Genomic DNA, 14,668 nt, shown 5'->3' on the forward strand with positions numbered 1-14,668 from the left:
ACTTTTATGCTTTCCAGTAAGGAGTTGCCAACACTCCCTATTCAATTCCATGGGAGAAAATACACCAATCCATTCAGGAATATTATTGGAATCAGTGTTCCCTCTATCCTGAGACAGCATGAGCTAGCTCACAGTTTTTTGACCTCCAGCTCGCACATTTTTGTCTTAGCTTAGGAAGGATGGCCCCAAAGCAAAGTAATTTATGCAGTAGCTCACACCTTTAATGCCAGTAGCTCATGAGGTATAATTTTTGCTCACAAGACTCCACAGCTTAGAGGGAACACTGGTTGGAATGGCAGGCTAAACTTGTCCTTTTCTCCAAGTGACCCCGGTTTCTTTAGCAAAGGATCATTATCAACATGCCAGTGATCACAGCCCATGTATTTCATCCCTACAGAATTCCGTGGGAGTCACTTGTTTACTGCATTTGTACCCTGTTTTTTTCCCATCACAAAGCTCAGCAGAACACACAGAGCTTTCAAGACATCTCCCTCCCATCCAGAAACACACATACTTACCTTCATCTGGGCAGTTGTATCGGCCACTGAAAACCAACTCAGCCTCTTTCTACATGTTTACACTCTAGCATCCCAGTTACACTAGTGTATATTAATATTTTAATATAAAATACGCTAGTGTATATTAAATCCATGCAACACTGGCTGAAGAGCTCAAACACATATGCCAAAGAAAGAACACCTATCTTTGCAATTAACTCCAGTTCCATTCTACAGAAGTCTCAGACAACCAGTGAGTTTGACATGGAGGTCTTTCAAAGTTCAACACCAGCGGTCTCCAAACCTTCCACCTTCTTCACCCCAAACCTTCCACATTCACTTTCCACGGCCTCTTCACACAGTGATGCATCTGCCAAGAAACCCACTCATGTTGAAGAAAGTTTTGGAACGTGTTCTAGGACACACACAGTTTATGGAGGACTCTGGCGGAGCTCGTTGGGTTTCACCACTGTGCCATGAGAATTGAGAAGTTTTTTATACCAAGCTACCTCTCTGCAGCTAAAAATGAAGGGCAGGGGTGGAATTCTAGCAGGAACTTCTTTGCACACCCCTGATGCGGCCAATCCTCCAAGAGCTTACAAGGATCTTTTTGTAAGCTCTTGGAGGATTGGCTACATCAGGGGTGTGTGGCCTAATATGCAAAGTAGCTTCTGCTAGAATTCCATCCGATGAAGGGTAAGATCTTTAGCAGAAGACAAAATGTCTCTTGATGACCATTTTTGGCACAGCTGTAGCATGACTGAAGAACTCCCAATAAATGCCTAGGGTTCCCCAGAACTCAGCTTGAAAGGCATCCTTCTGTCATAACACAGTCATCTTGTTAGATAACTGTATATGGCAGGCACAAACTGGTGATTGCCGCCATCTCCATTCATACTAAGGAAAGGTTATCCAGAGCCTGTTTTACCAGCTAGTTTTCCATCCATGTCACAGGGTATGGGTAAAGTTAGCATCTAGTGGCACTAAGACCAACAAAGTTTTATTCAAGTTGTGAGCTTCCATGAGCAAGCACATTTCACTGGATAGGCAACGTTAAGTTAGATGGGCTATACTTACCTGGAACAGACAGGATCATCCAAAGGATGTGTTGCATAGACTGCAATGCAGGTCTACAGAAGCCAAGATGGGAGTCTTGGCAGACAAATATGGACTCCCGAAGCCTTATTGCTGCCACCCAACCAGCAAAGGACCATGGCTTTTTTTTTTTAGCAGGAACACAGTCCCTGCTGGCTTGGCATCAGGGGGTGTGGCCTAACATGCAAATGAGTTCATGCTGGGCTTTTTCTACAAAAAGCCCTGTGTGTAACCAGGGCTTTTTTTGAGCAGGAACACACAAGAATGCAGTTCCGGCTGGCTTGGTGTCAGGGGTTGTGGTCTAATGTGCAAATGAATTCCTGCTGGGCTGCTTCTACAAAATGCCCTGTGTGAAACAATGGTGACATCAGGGGGTGTGACCTAATATGCAAATGAGTTCCTGCTGGGCTTTTTCTAACAAAGAGGCCCTGTGTGTAACAATGGCGTTGTCAGGGGGTGTGGCCTAATATGCAGATGAGTTCCTGTTGGACTACAAATAGTTCCTGCTGGGATTTTTCTAAAAAAAAAAAAAAGCTCTGCAAAGGACCATGCACTCCACCAGTCCTTAGCAATTTGAGTTCTCTGCAAAATGTGACCACTCACTACTGTTTTACCCCACACATGCATGCTTAATGGTATAAGAAGAGCCTTCATCACTTCTGTCTTCCTTCCTCTACTGCGCTCCAGGATAGGCAGAAAGATCTGCCACAACTTCTATAGGAATTCTGCATTGATCATTGCAGATAAACAGGTAAGAGGAAGATATCCCGAAGGCCAATTCAAAAAGATCCTGACCCCAACTGATGTGGGACTCAGGGGACACGGGGAGTGCCAAATCACATCACCACCATATGCAAACTCAAAACCAGAGAGCATGTTCTTTAACCCAAAGTCCCAGGGCTAAAGTTATCCGTTATGTGACCAAGCAAGGGCATTCCTGGCTTGCCATCTGAGAAAGCTGCCTTTCAATCCCTTGTTCCTTTTTGTGCTTCAATAGAAGGTCCAAGCCCCCATACTAATTACAGTAACTCGCTAGGCTGTGCTTTAACCTTGACCCACTGGGTTCCAGGTTTGAACTCTGAAATTCCTAACACCTCATTAGATGTTTCCAAATTAGCGCCTTGGGCGGGGGGGGAGGGGGAAGAAACCAGCCATTTATATGCATTCAGTCATAATGTTTTAAGCAACAGTTTATAATTTCTTTCCTTCACAAAACCTCACACTGTGTTGCAATAATGCTAAATATTAAATTGCTTTTTCAAAAAAACAAAACAAAAAAGACCCACAGAAACCAGTGCCTACTCGTTTTACTTTAAGAGCTCCAAACCTCGACAGCAACCCCGTTCTTTTCATCAAATCAAAGGCTGCGGGCTGTAGTAGATTCGGTACATTGTTAACATACCAAATTGCCTCAAAATGTAGGAAAGACTAAACGTGCCTCAATGAAAACCAGACCTTTCTGCTCAAGAGATCTACAAAACAGAGAATACCACAGAGCAACAAGAAATGTGTGCTTCCAGGATTATCAGGGATTTTTTTAAAAGGTAAAGGTAGTCCCCTGTGCAAGCACCAGTCGTTTCCGACTCTGGGGTGACATCGCATCACAATGTTTTCATGGCAGACTTTTTATGAGGTGGTTTGCCATTGCCTTCCCCAGTTATCTACACTTTCCCCCCAGCAAGCTGGGTACTCATTTTACCGACTGCAGAAGGATGGAAGGCTGAATCAACCCTGAGCCGGCTACCTGAATCCAGCTTCCGCCGGGATCAAACTCAGGTTGTGAGCAGAGCTTTGGACTGCAGTACTGCAGCTTACCACTCTGCACCACGGGGCTCATATCAGGGATTTAGGGCCTTCTTATTTTGCCAGTTTGGTGTAGCGCTTAAGTGTGCGGACTCTTATCTGGGAGAACCGGGTTTGATTCCCCACTCCTCCACTTGCACCTGCTGGAATGGCCTTGGGTCAGCCATAGCTCTGGCAGAGGATGTCCTTGAAAGGGCAGCTGCTGTGAGAGCCCTCTCCAGCCCCACCCACCTCACAGGGTGTCTGTTGTGGGGGAGGAAGGTAAAGGAGATTGTGAGCCGCTCTGAGACTCTTCGGAGTGGAGGGAGGGATATAAATCCAATATCATCATCATCATCATTGGAAATCCCAGCTTTCTTAGATACACTGGCAAGAGTGGCTTTCTATTGGATAATACAGAAAAACTCCCATCATCATCTGACAATTATGAGATATAAATACACATCCACAGGACTTTCAGTCTATCACAAAATGCCCACTAGAAAGGAAATTGTTTATAAAGCCTCTGATGTATGAAATGAGGCGATTTAATGAGTAAAGTAAGAGGCAGGGTTCCCACATCAAGAATTTACAACCAATACAACCAAGAGAAGAATTTACAACCTAAATGACACTGAGGAGAAAGAAAAGGAAAAATGGTGATAAAATGCGGATGAGTGAGAGACACTGAGGATAAAAGCAGCCTAGGGACGTAAATCTTCCCAATCTAGCTAGGTGTACTTCAGTGGGCTTAACGGTGCCTGATTCTGTGTGGATTGTGGTATCTAACTGCCTCTGCGGGCTTCTAAATCCTAAAATTCTAAAAGTCCTTCTAAATCCAGCTTTCTGCTTCTAACAATTGCCAAGCAGATGCCCCTGGGAACCTTCCAAGTAGGACAAGACTGACTGAGATGGCCATCTGCTGATGTTTACCCCCCAGCATTTAGAGATGGGAAAGACACACATGTGTGAGAAGAAATAATCACCATCTCCCTTTTCAAGGGGCTGCAGAAAAATACATGCTAGCTTTAAACACAGCTCCTGCTACAACCCAACACAGCAGGGAGATGCTTACAAAAAAACAGAACTATATTCTACAGTGGAAGAAAAAAAAAATCTGGACTTAGTTGAATTATTTTAGAACAGTGTTTCCCAGCCTCTGGGTCAGGAATCAAAAGTGGGTCACAAAGTCTCGGAAAGTGGGTCATGGGACAGTCCTCCTTCATGGGCACCCTTGCCCTTTCCATTGCTCTGTTTTGCATTTTGGAAACCAAGATATGACCCTAGAAGCAGTGCCTTTCAAGCAAGGCTTTTTGAAGGTAGAAAAAGCCCAGCAGGAACTCATTTGCATATTAGGCCACACCCTCTGATGCCAAGCCAATCGTAACTGTGTTCCTGGGCATTCTGCTCAAAAAAAGCCCTGCCTTCTAGTCATATATTACTTGATATTTTTTCTTCACTGCATACACATGTTTATCAAATAAAACGTGTCCAGATGATTACAGCTGTGGTCTCTGATCGTATTAAACTTGACTTGACAGTGATTACAACAGTGACTTTGTTAGAGGGACTAGAGGAAGTAATGAAGAAGGAGAGGGTGGTCAAAGCTGGAATGTAACGTCTATATAAAGGCTGGAAAGCCATTTGCTTGAGGTTCATTGTTGGGGCAGCTGCAATCTTCATGTGATGTTTGTTGGTTTCTCAAAAACACCCAGGTAGCCACTACAGAAAATAGAATGTTGAGCTAGATGGGTACCAATGTCAGAGTTTTCGGAACTCTCGGGCTAGACCTCAACTGGTCACCATCAATGTTCCCTCTAAGCCATGGAGTCTTGTGAGCAAAAATTCTACTTTGTGAGTTATTGGCATTAAAGTTGTGAGCTACTGCATAAATAAGTTTGCTCTGGCACTATTTTTCCTGAACTAAGACAAAAATGTGTGAGCTGGAGGCCAAAAATCTGTGAGCTAGCTCACACTTGCTCAGCTTAGAAGGAACACTGGTCAGAAATAGGAAGTAAATCTGAACTTGTGAGTCATCATACCAAAAAGGCTAGGAACAGCTGTTCTAGAATGGGTCTATTTTCATCCTGGACAACCTGAAGAGAGTCCGAGACACATGTCAACCAGACTCTTTGAGCAAGATTTAAATACCCTTGTCTCAACTCAAAGCAAACGCTCAGTTCTTCTGGCCCACAGCTTTGCCTTGCGATGGGCCGCTCCAGTCTATGAAGTGATGGCTCTGGGCTACAACCTTATTCTTGGTCTTTCTACTGGGCTAACAATCCTTAGAGCCAGGAACTATTTTCATAAATCAAGTCCAATTTTCTGTAAACAAAAACAAAGGAATTTATTCTGGCTGGATTAAAAGGAAGTCTTTTATAAGAGGTGCTGATAAGATCAGACCAAGCTGTCCTTCACATTCCTGCTTACAAGCTATGCCTAGAGGGAGGGGGAACATTTCTAACTTATACAGCAAAGTCCATTTCCCCTCACCTTTCTATACACCAAGTAATCCCAGATGTATAAAATTTACATCCAAGAAATGGAGTTCCCATTTGTCAGACAGTGTTACATTTTTAAAAAATTACCTTCAGTGCTTTACTGGAAGTGATACATAAATACTGAACCTTTTAAAAACTCATTGATAATCCTCCCCCATCATCGATGATAACCCTAGACTAGTCACATACCTTCCCCCCCCCCCCAGGCATGGAATTCTAGCTGGAGCTCCTTTGCATATTAGGCCACACACCCCTGATGTAACCAATCCTCCAAGAGCTTACAAAAAAGAGCCTTGTAAGCTCCTAGAGGATTGGCTACATCAGGGGTGTGTGATCTAATATGCAAAGGAGCTCCTGCTAGAATTCCACCGCTGCTTCCCCCCATCCCAAGCTCAACATGGCCATCCTGACATTATCACAGGGGTCCCCAACTTATCTCGAGCCTGTGAGCACCTTTGGAATTCAGCCGCAAAATGGCCATTGTGGGAAGCAGAGTCACACAAGAAGCCCAAGAGCAGGGAACAAGAGGAGTAAATATTAAAAATACTCAGGGCTTTTTTTTGTAGCAGGAACTCCTTTGCATATTAGGTCACACACCCCTGATGTAGCCAATCCTCCAAGAGTTTAACGGGCTCTTAGTACAGGAACTGCTGTAAGCTCTTGGGAGGATTAGCTACATCAGGGGGGTGGGGCCTAATATGCAAAAGAGTTCCTGCAACAAAAAAAGCCCTGAAAATACTCAAGGGAAGAAGAGACAGAATAAAACCAATACTGTAGTGGTGGCTGTCTGCACAGCCAATCAGATCTCTGATGGGCAATCAGAAGGCCTACTGGGGAGGAGCTCACCTGGCCACACCCACTTTCTAAAAATACATGAGGGGAGCAGGAAATGGGTTGGCAGGTGCCATGCTCACCCACCCCTGGGCATTCAATTTGGGGGAGTGCTGCTCTGTCATGCCCACAACAGCAATCTGAGGCAAGGATGAAATTAGCAAAGAGCATTGCCCCTCTGGACTGACTAGACAGGCACCATCCTGGCTCCATTCTAGTTTTAGAGAAAGCCTACATGTTCCTCATTCATTGCCTGGTAACAATAATTCAAGTAAAGACTGGCCACAAGAACTCTTGAGGCACTTTTACTAGGCTGTGGGTTCCTACTTACATTTTGCCAGGTGGACACCCATTCACAGAAGAAATTCTAGCACTCACTGTTGTTACAGGAGTTTCAAAGGCGAAACAGTAAACATACAAAAAGGGTAAGAAACACCGAGGCAAGTACGTTGTCTTCAACTCTGAGTGGATAACATACCAAACTATTGTTTCTGCTAACCGTTAACTTGCCACGGTTTCAGCCTCCAGTTACACAACAGGAAGATTTTTAGAGCTGCCTGTCAGTTCTCATTCTCAGTGCTGTCAACACTTAGACATGGGAAGTCAGGGAATTTGCTTGTATCTCCAGGGTGCGACAAACTTTGGAGATAAACAATAATTAGGGCTTGTCATTTCAGACACTGTGCCAAATCACAGCTAAGCTTCCTTTGCCATGGTTTGATGCAGAGTCTTACTTGGTCTCATTTCAGCTTGAGGTTTTGAGACATTTTCCTTTTCCAAAGCCTCGTCAGCTATGAAGGAAGCGGGGATTACTCAGTCCTTGTGCTCAGTCACCTGAGTCCAAAGAAGATTGAAGAAAAAGGATTCAGTCTTCTATTGAGTCAGACCCTTGGTCTATGAAGGATATTATTGTCTACTCTGACCAGTAGCAGCACTTCAGGGCCTCAACACCAATGCTCCCTCTAAGCTGTGGAGTCTTGTAAGCAAAAATTCTACTGTGTGAGCTACTGGCATTGAAATTGTGAGCAAGCAATTTGGCTACAGCATAAATTAATTAGCTCTGGGGTTATCCTTCCTGAGATAAGACAAAAATATGTAAAACCAGAGGCTAAAAAACTGTGAGCTAGTTTACACTAAGTCAGCTAAGATGGAACGCCGCTCAACTCTGAGGTCGTTCACAACACTTCCTATGTGATCCTTTTTTAACCAGAGATTGAACCCAGGACCTTCTGCATTCAAGGCAGATGCAATGCTACTGAACTACAGCCCTGGGAGATAACGTGAACCCTTGTAACATCAGAGATGCAACTCATGAGGCTGCTGCAGCTTTCTAGAATTTGCTTAGGAGCAGAGCTTTTTTTTGTAGCAGGAACTCCTTTGCATATTAGGCTACACACCCCTGATGTAGCCAATCCTCCAAAAGCTTACAGGGCTCTTAGTACCGGGCCTACTGTAAGCTCCAGGAGAGTTGGCTACATCAGCAGGTGTGGCCTAATATGCAAAGGAGTTCCTGCTACAAAAAAAGAGCCCTGCTTAGGAGGGTCTGAATTAGCCAGTTTATGATGAAAGCCTTATAAAATGCATCACAGCTCCTGAGTCCTGACTCATCATGGGAATCATTCAATAACTGCTCTGAAGCAACAGGGCTGCCACCGTTGGAAGACAGCTTGATGGAAGCTAAAACACAATCACTACAAGGCGTCATTCCTAGAGTAATTTTAACACTTCTTTTTAAAAAAAAATATTAAATGTAGCTAATTACACATCATTAGCCAAGCTCTGAAGCGCATTGCAAAAAGCAGTAACATGAGAACTGCCCCAAGTATAAAGAGAGGAGTGTTTAGACTTGCTTTCACAGTACACGCGCTGGCTCCCAACAGAGCAAATTACACTCCCTCTTCTGCAATCCCCAGGGTGTTTCAGCTGGTGAAAACGGCACAAGGAAAAGGCAGAAATCCCTCCTTCTCCTGCACAGCAGTCCCAACCTGATGGGTGTTTACTCAAGAGTTGCCACCAGGAACTATGAGCTGCAGCACAGCTGCAAGTCTCCCATGGCAAACTCATGCCGTTTGCAGCACCTACTTGGGCTCTCATTCGTGTATGAACCACAATCACACTTGCATACCCTCAGCCAGGCAGCTACACCCCACCAACCACGCTCTGGTACTACAATGAGGCACTGCGAATGAAAAGAACACCTCCTTTGGTGTTAGCTGTGACCAGAGTGAGCATGAAGGGCACCGTGTCCCAGTCTGTAAGCCAAGGGACCAACCTGCCAATAGCTCGCAACCAGGGCTTTTTTGTAGCAGGAACTCATTTGCATATTAGGCCACGCACCCCTGATGTAGCCAGTCCTCCAAGAGCTTACAGGGCTCTTAGTACAGGACCTACTGTAAGCTCCAGGAGGATTGGCTACATGGGGGGGGGGTGGCCTAATATGCAAAAGAGTTCTGGCTACAAAAAAAGCCCTGCTCGTGACCTTCTACCCTCAACCACCAAGAATGCTGTCAGCTGTAGAGGGCAATCTGCGGAAGGTTTCTGGGAACAACACTGAGTGCTTTCCCCCTACCTCTTTTCAAATGTAAAATTGGTAGCGTTAATACAGTGACTGGCAGCCCATTAAAGAAATCAGAAAGAGGCAACCAAAGCATCTACAAAGAGAGCCAGTTTGGTGTAGTGGTTAAGTGCATGGACTCTTATCTGGGAGAACCAGGTTTGATTCCCCACTCCTCCACATGCACCTGCTGATGTGACCTTGGGTCAGCCTGCCACAAGTTCTCTCAAATCTATTCTGGTCAAGAGGAGTTCTGGGAGAGCTCGCTCAGCCCCACCGACCTCACAAGGTGTCTGCTGTGGGGAGGGGGAGGGAAAGGCAATTGTAAGCTGCTCTGAGATTCCTTTGGGTAGTGAAGTCACTTTTCTTTGGGAGAGTGTACATGCAAGCAAGCACTTAAAGTAGAATTTGGCTTCACAGCTGCAGGGAAGGTTATGTAACATCGCCAAGCAGCAGTCCACCTCAACGAAAACAAAGCTGAAGACCGTATACATACTGGTATACATATGACACAAGAACATAGATTCCTTCACAACTTCTGCAACAATCTCAGCAGCAAACATCATCCCTTGCATACTGGAGAACTAACACTCTGTTGAAACACACCAGGTCAGCCAGCCAAATGAGTCCTATGACCAAACTTGACTTGGATGCAGAGTTCCCAGGTATAATTTCCAAGTGTTATTCAACAGATGACCTCAGCCCTACTCGTACTGACTCATGAAAGCCTGCAAGCCGCTGCTTGCTGATCGCCCGGCCCAGGCCTTTGCTTAACATTTTTAGTACAACGGCCCAGTCATTTACACCGAGTGTTTGATACAGACAAGAGGCTAAAGCAAGGGTGGTCGAACTGCAGCTCAGGAGCCACATTGGTTCTTTCACACACATTGTGTTGCTCTGGAAGCCCCCACTGCCCTGTTGGCCAGCTTGGAGAAGGCATTTCTCTCTTTAAATCACTTCTCCAAGCCGAACCAGATAGTGGCTAGGAGAATGCATTTAAAGTTAAAGTTGCTTTCTTTCCACCTGTCCCTCCCTCCATCTATTTTCCTTCCTTCCTTGTCCTCTAGCTCTCAAACATCTGATGTTCATGTCTTGCGGCTCTCATACATCTGACATTTATTCTATGTGGCTCTTACGTAAAGCAAGTTTGGCCACCCCTCGGCTAAAGCTTCAAAAGATAACAGTAAGTTGATATTTCCAAATGAGAACACAACTGATAGTCTGTTTCCTAAGCTGGGAAAGGCTGATTCTTGGGTGTGCTTTCTGATATATGAAAAGTAGAGGATACCACTGAAAGAACCATCTCCTCTTGTGTTAAGTGTCATCAAGCTGTTTCTAACTAATGGGAACTGTATGAAATAATGTCCTCCAAAATGTCCCACTGTTATCAACCTCACTCATGTCTTGCAAACTGAGGGTCATAGCTTCTTTCACTGAGTCCATCTGTCTCATGTCTGGTCTTTTCCTATTGCCTTCACCTTTTCCTAGCATTATTGTATTTTCCAGTGACTCTTGAACTACATTCATATTATAATCAGAGGTGGAATTCTAGCAGGAGCTCCTTTGCATATTAGGCCACACAGCCTTGTAAGCTCCAGAAGGATTGGCTACATCAGGGGGATGTTGCCTAATATGCAAAGGAGCTCCTGCTAGAATTCCATCCCTGATTATAATAGATTTCTGGAAATTTTTACATTTCTGGATAGTTGTTAGATCCTGCTTTTCAAGGAAACCTTTTAAGTCACTCACACAGAGCTCCCTTCATGAATGTAGTAATTGGGTAAGTATCCCCAGGGCTTTTTTTGAGTAGGAACGCAGTTCCGGCTAGCTTGGCATCAGATGGTGTGGCCTAATATGCAAATGAGTTCCTGCTGGGCTTTTCCTACAAAAAACACCAGTGTGAAATAACAGTGATGTCAGGGGATGTGGCCTAATATGCAAATAAGTTTCCGCTGGGCTTTTCCTACAAAAAAAGTCCTGAGTATCCCAATTGCCCAGGTAGCAAAATACTATTGGAGCAACGGTGGTCCTTAGGGTGGGGATGCAATCAACAAGGTAACTCTGAATTCAGCTCCAGAGCACAAACAGCTTAGAGACCTGCCATTCGCCCCTGCAGCATGCCACAAGCAAAGCCACTTCCACCCTTGTTGTTCATTAACTCACAGCTTTATCAAGGTAGGAACAAAAGAATGTTTCCATAGTCAATAACGAATACGAGTCAACTGCACGAGCTGCTTGGCACTTACATCACTCTTCCTGAACTTTGCTTTCAGGCTCTTCATGTTTATTCCATTCAGATTTCCAAACTTGACACGTCTTCAACACCTAGGCAAAAAAGAGGAGGGGGGGGGGTAAAGATGAGGGAGAAAAGCCGTAAGTTTCCAATGGCACTCCATGCTTCAAAAGATTTTAAATGCCAGAACACATGGCCACATTAGAGAAAGAATCACCTCCTCCGTAAACATTATGAAAACTCACCTGTTCGGCAGCACCAACTTCCTGAAACTTTATACTGACTAAGCCCATTTGATCGTGTTTCTGTACAGCTGCACAGAAAGCAGATTTACCCTCCTCCAAGTGTGCATTTTTAAAGCAGCACTGGCTGAGTCTAGTGCTTGCATAAACCCATTAACGCATTTGTAGATGGGGGCTGCGGGGGCGGGGGAAACGCATAGAGGGACAGAAGAGGAGAGAAAAGTAACTGAATTGAGTTTCACTGAGAATGCTCTTGACATCTCTTTCCAACAAAGAAAGTATACATAATTATACTCTGTATAAGAGTTGTGAAACCCTGCCTTGGCAATTCATTTGTCCTTACCTGGGTTAAAGCATTTATTATGCAACCAACAGGACACTCATTAATTTTTCCCGCCATATCAGAGAGGATGGGCTGCCTGAAGGGACTTCCCTCAGCAGAATCCAGTCAGTCGCTGGTCGATAGAGTGGTTTCCTCCATCGCAACCCTCCCCCCATTACTTAACCCCAGTGGCAACAGCATTGTCGGATACACAGGTGACTCCCCTCTCCCGTAGAATCCTCATCAATGGAGAACAGACAGGCCTTCCCATCTGATGACACACTATTACTGTATCACTGTTGAAAGGAATCTTGGGAGGGGAATCTCCAGCATGCCCTCTAGAAAACATAACTCCAGGCCAGAAGAACGTGGATTGTCTGAAACAGATGTCCTTTCAGGGGTACTTTGTACGCTCCCAGAAACTCACCTTGGATCTCAAGATGCTCAGGAGAAAAGGTAGGCAAATAAATATTTTAAATAAGTATAAAAATTTTGTGCCTGTCCCAAACCAAATTCCACAAAAACCCGACAGCTTCACCCACAGAGGTTATGTTTCTGCCTGTCCTCTTGAAAAGAGGGTTGGGACGTCTTATGGGGTTCGGGGAGTAGATTTCCACTCAGTGTCAGTGCCTTCATCACTGCATGACATGGCAGCAACTGTGAGAATAAGCAGGGTCTACACTGAGGAAAGAGAGCATGAATTCATATGAATTATACTGAATCACTGTTGGTCCATTAAAGTCACTACTGTCCACTAATACTAGCAAAGGCTCTCCAGGGTCTCAGGTCTAGATCTTTCATATCACCTGCTATGCGATCACACATGAAAACACATGAAGCTGCCTTATATTGAATCAGACCCTTGGTCCATCAAGGCCAGTATTGTCTACTCAGACTGGCAGCCGTTCTCCAGGCTCACAGAGGTCTTTTCAGGGCTTTTCTTTATAGCAGGAACTCCTTTGCATATTAAGCCACACACCCCTGATGTAGCCAATCCTCCTGAAGCTTACAGTAGGGCCTATAATAACAGTCCTGTAAGCTCTTGGAGGATTGGCTACATCAGGGGTGTGTGCGGCCTAATATGCAAAGGAGTTCCTGCTACAAAAAAAGCCCTGCTTACATCATCTATTACCTGGTCCTTTAAACTGCAGATGCTAGAGACTGAATCTGGGCTCTGCTGCATGCCAAGCAGATGTTCTGTCATTGAACCATTACCTGCAGCCACTCAGATGACCAGCTCCCCTCCAAACCATCAGATGGGAAAAGGGAAACAGTATTTTGCTCTTTAGGGTCCCATACAGTCCCACATAAATAATCATAGAGTTGGAAGGGACCTCCAGGGTCATCTAGTCCAACCCCCTGAACAATAAGGAATATTCACAAATACCTCCCCCAAATACACCCCCAGTGACCCCCTGCTCCATGCCCAGAAGAAGGCAAAAATACCTCCAGGATCCCTAGCCAAACCAGCCTGGAGAAAAATGGCTTCCTAGCCCCAAAATGGCAGTCAACATTTCCCTGGGTGTGTAAGAAAGGGCCGCGAGAACTAAGCACTGATGCAATCCTCCCTGCCCTCCTTCCCATGATGTGCCTCAGTTCACAGAATCAGCATTGCTGTCAGATGGCTATCTAACCTATGGTATATGAGTAACCAAGACACCTAGAGGACTGTACTGCTGTCCTCAGGGAAATGAGTTACGAAGACTCTCTCTGACAAAGGGACATACTTCATATTCAAGGCCAGATCATGCGGATCAAACGAATATCCTATATACATCACAAGCTGCCAAATCTGCAACACCCACGGCTACCTGCGCAATGCGTATGAGAACCCATAAAGGCAAATTTGTAATCCCTATACATGCATGAAACAGTAAATCGTGCTTCAACATGTTGTAGATGTGAAGCAAATGCAACAGCCATTACACAAATTAGATGGCAGCAAACCAGGTATACACAGTGGTAATGAAGCCTATCTTTGTCAGTTTGGTGTAGTGGCTAAGTGCGTGGTCTCTTATTTGGAAGAACAGGGTTTCATTCCCCACTCCTCCACTTGCACCTGCTGGAATGGCCTTGGGTCAGCCACAGCTTTCATAGGAGCTGTCCTTGAAAGGGCAACTTCTGGGAGAGCTCTCTCAGTCCCACCCATCTCACAGGGTGTCTGTTGTGGAGGGGGGGAAGGTAGAGGAGATTGTGACTGCTCTGAGACGATGAGATTCAGACTATAGGGCAGGATATAAATCAAATATCATCATCATCTTCTTCTTCTCTCTGCAACTCTATGATACATGTTTGTGCTGCCTTCACTGGTGTATGCTTAAAAATGTGGGGCACTGAGGAGAGCTAAACCTCCAAACCTTATGTGCATATTCGTTATTTATTAAATCACTTGTAGTCTTCCTTGCACCCAACAGGGACCCAAAGTAGGTTATATCGCTCTTTCATTTTATCCTCAGGACAACCCTCCGAGGGAAGCTGATCATGGCTGTAAGGCTGGATAAGGAGAAGGGATATTTCTTCTACGTATACCATTCCCATGTTCGAATGGGGCACCCAAGGTTGCTTTTACTGGAAGGGGGCAGGCTCAGTATAGGTCAAACACACCCTTCCC

The 14,668-nt window shown here is 45.0% G+C and overlaps 1 protein-coding gene across 2 annotated transcripts in view; it reads right to left on the reverse strand.

The window, feature by feature from the left end:
• Positions 1–11,620, reverse strand: part of RAI14 (retinoic acid induced 14) — a 119,836-nt gene extending 108,216 nt beyond the window's left edge. Inside the window, exon 1 of one of the 2 annotated variants that reach the window (XM_060236088.1) lies at positions 11,507–11,620. In XM_060236088.1, coding sequence (XP_060092071.1) covers positions 11,507–11,542 — 36 coding nt within the window. In that variant the 5' untranslated portion in view covers positions 11,543–11,620. The remainder of the gene's footprint in view (positions 1–11,506) is intronic. The other variant, XM_060236089.1, reaches the window with a different exon arrangement.
• Positions 11,621–14,668: the final 3,048 nt, after the last annotated feature.

Source organism: Heteronotia binoei, chromosome 4 (genome assembly GCF_032191835.1).
Source record: "Heteronotia binoei isolate CCM8104 ecotype False Entrance Well chromosome 4, APGP_CSIRO_Hbin_v1, whole genome shotgun sequence".
In the NCBI taxonomy this organism is placed as follows: domain Eukaryota; kingdom Metazoa; phylum Chordata; class Lepidosauria; order Squamata; family Gekkonidae; genus Heteronotia; species Heteronotia binoei.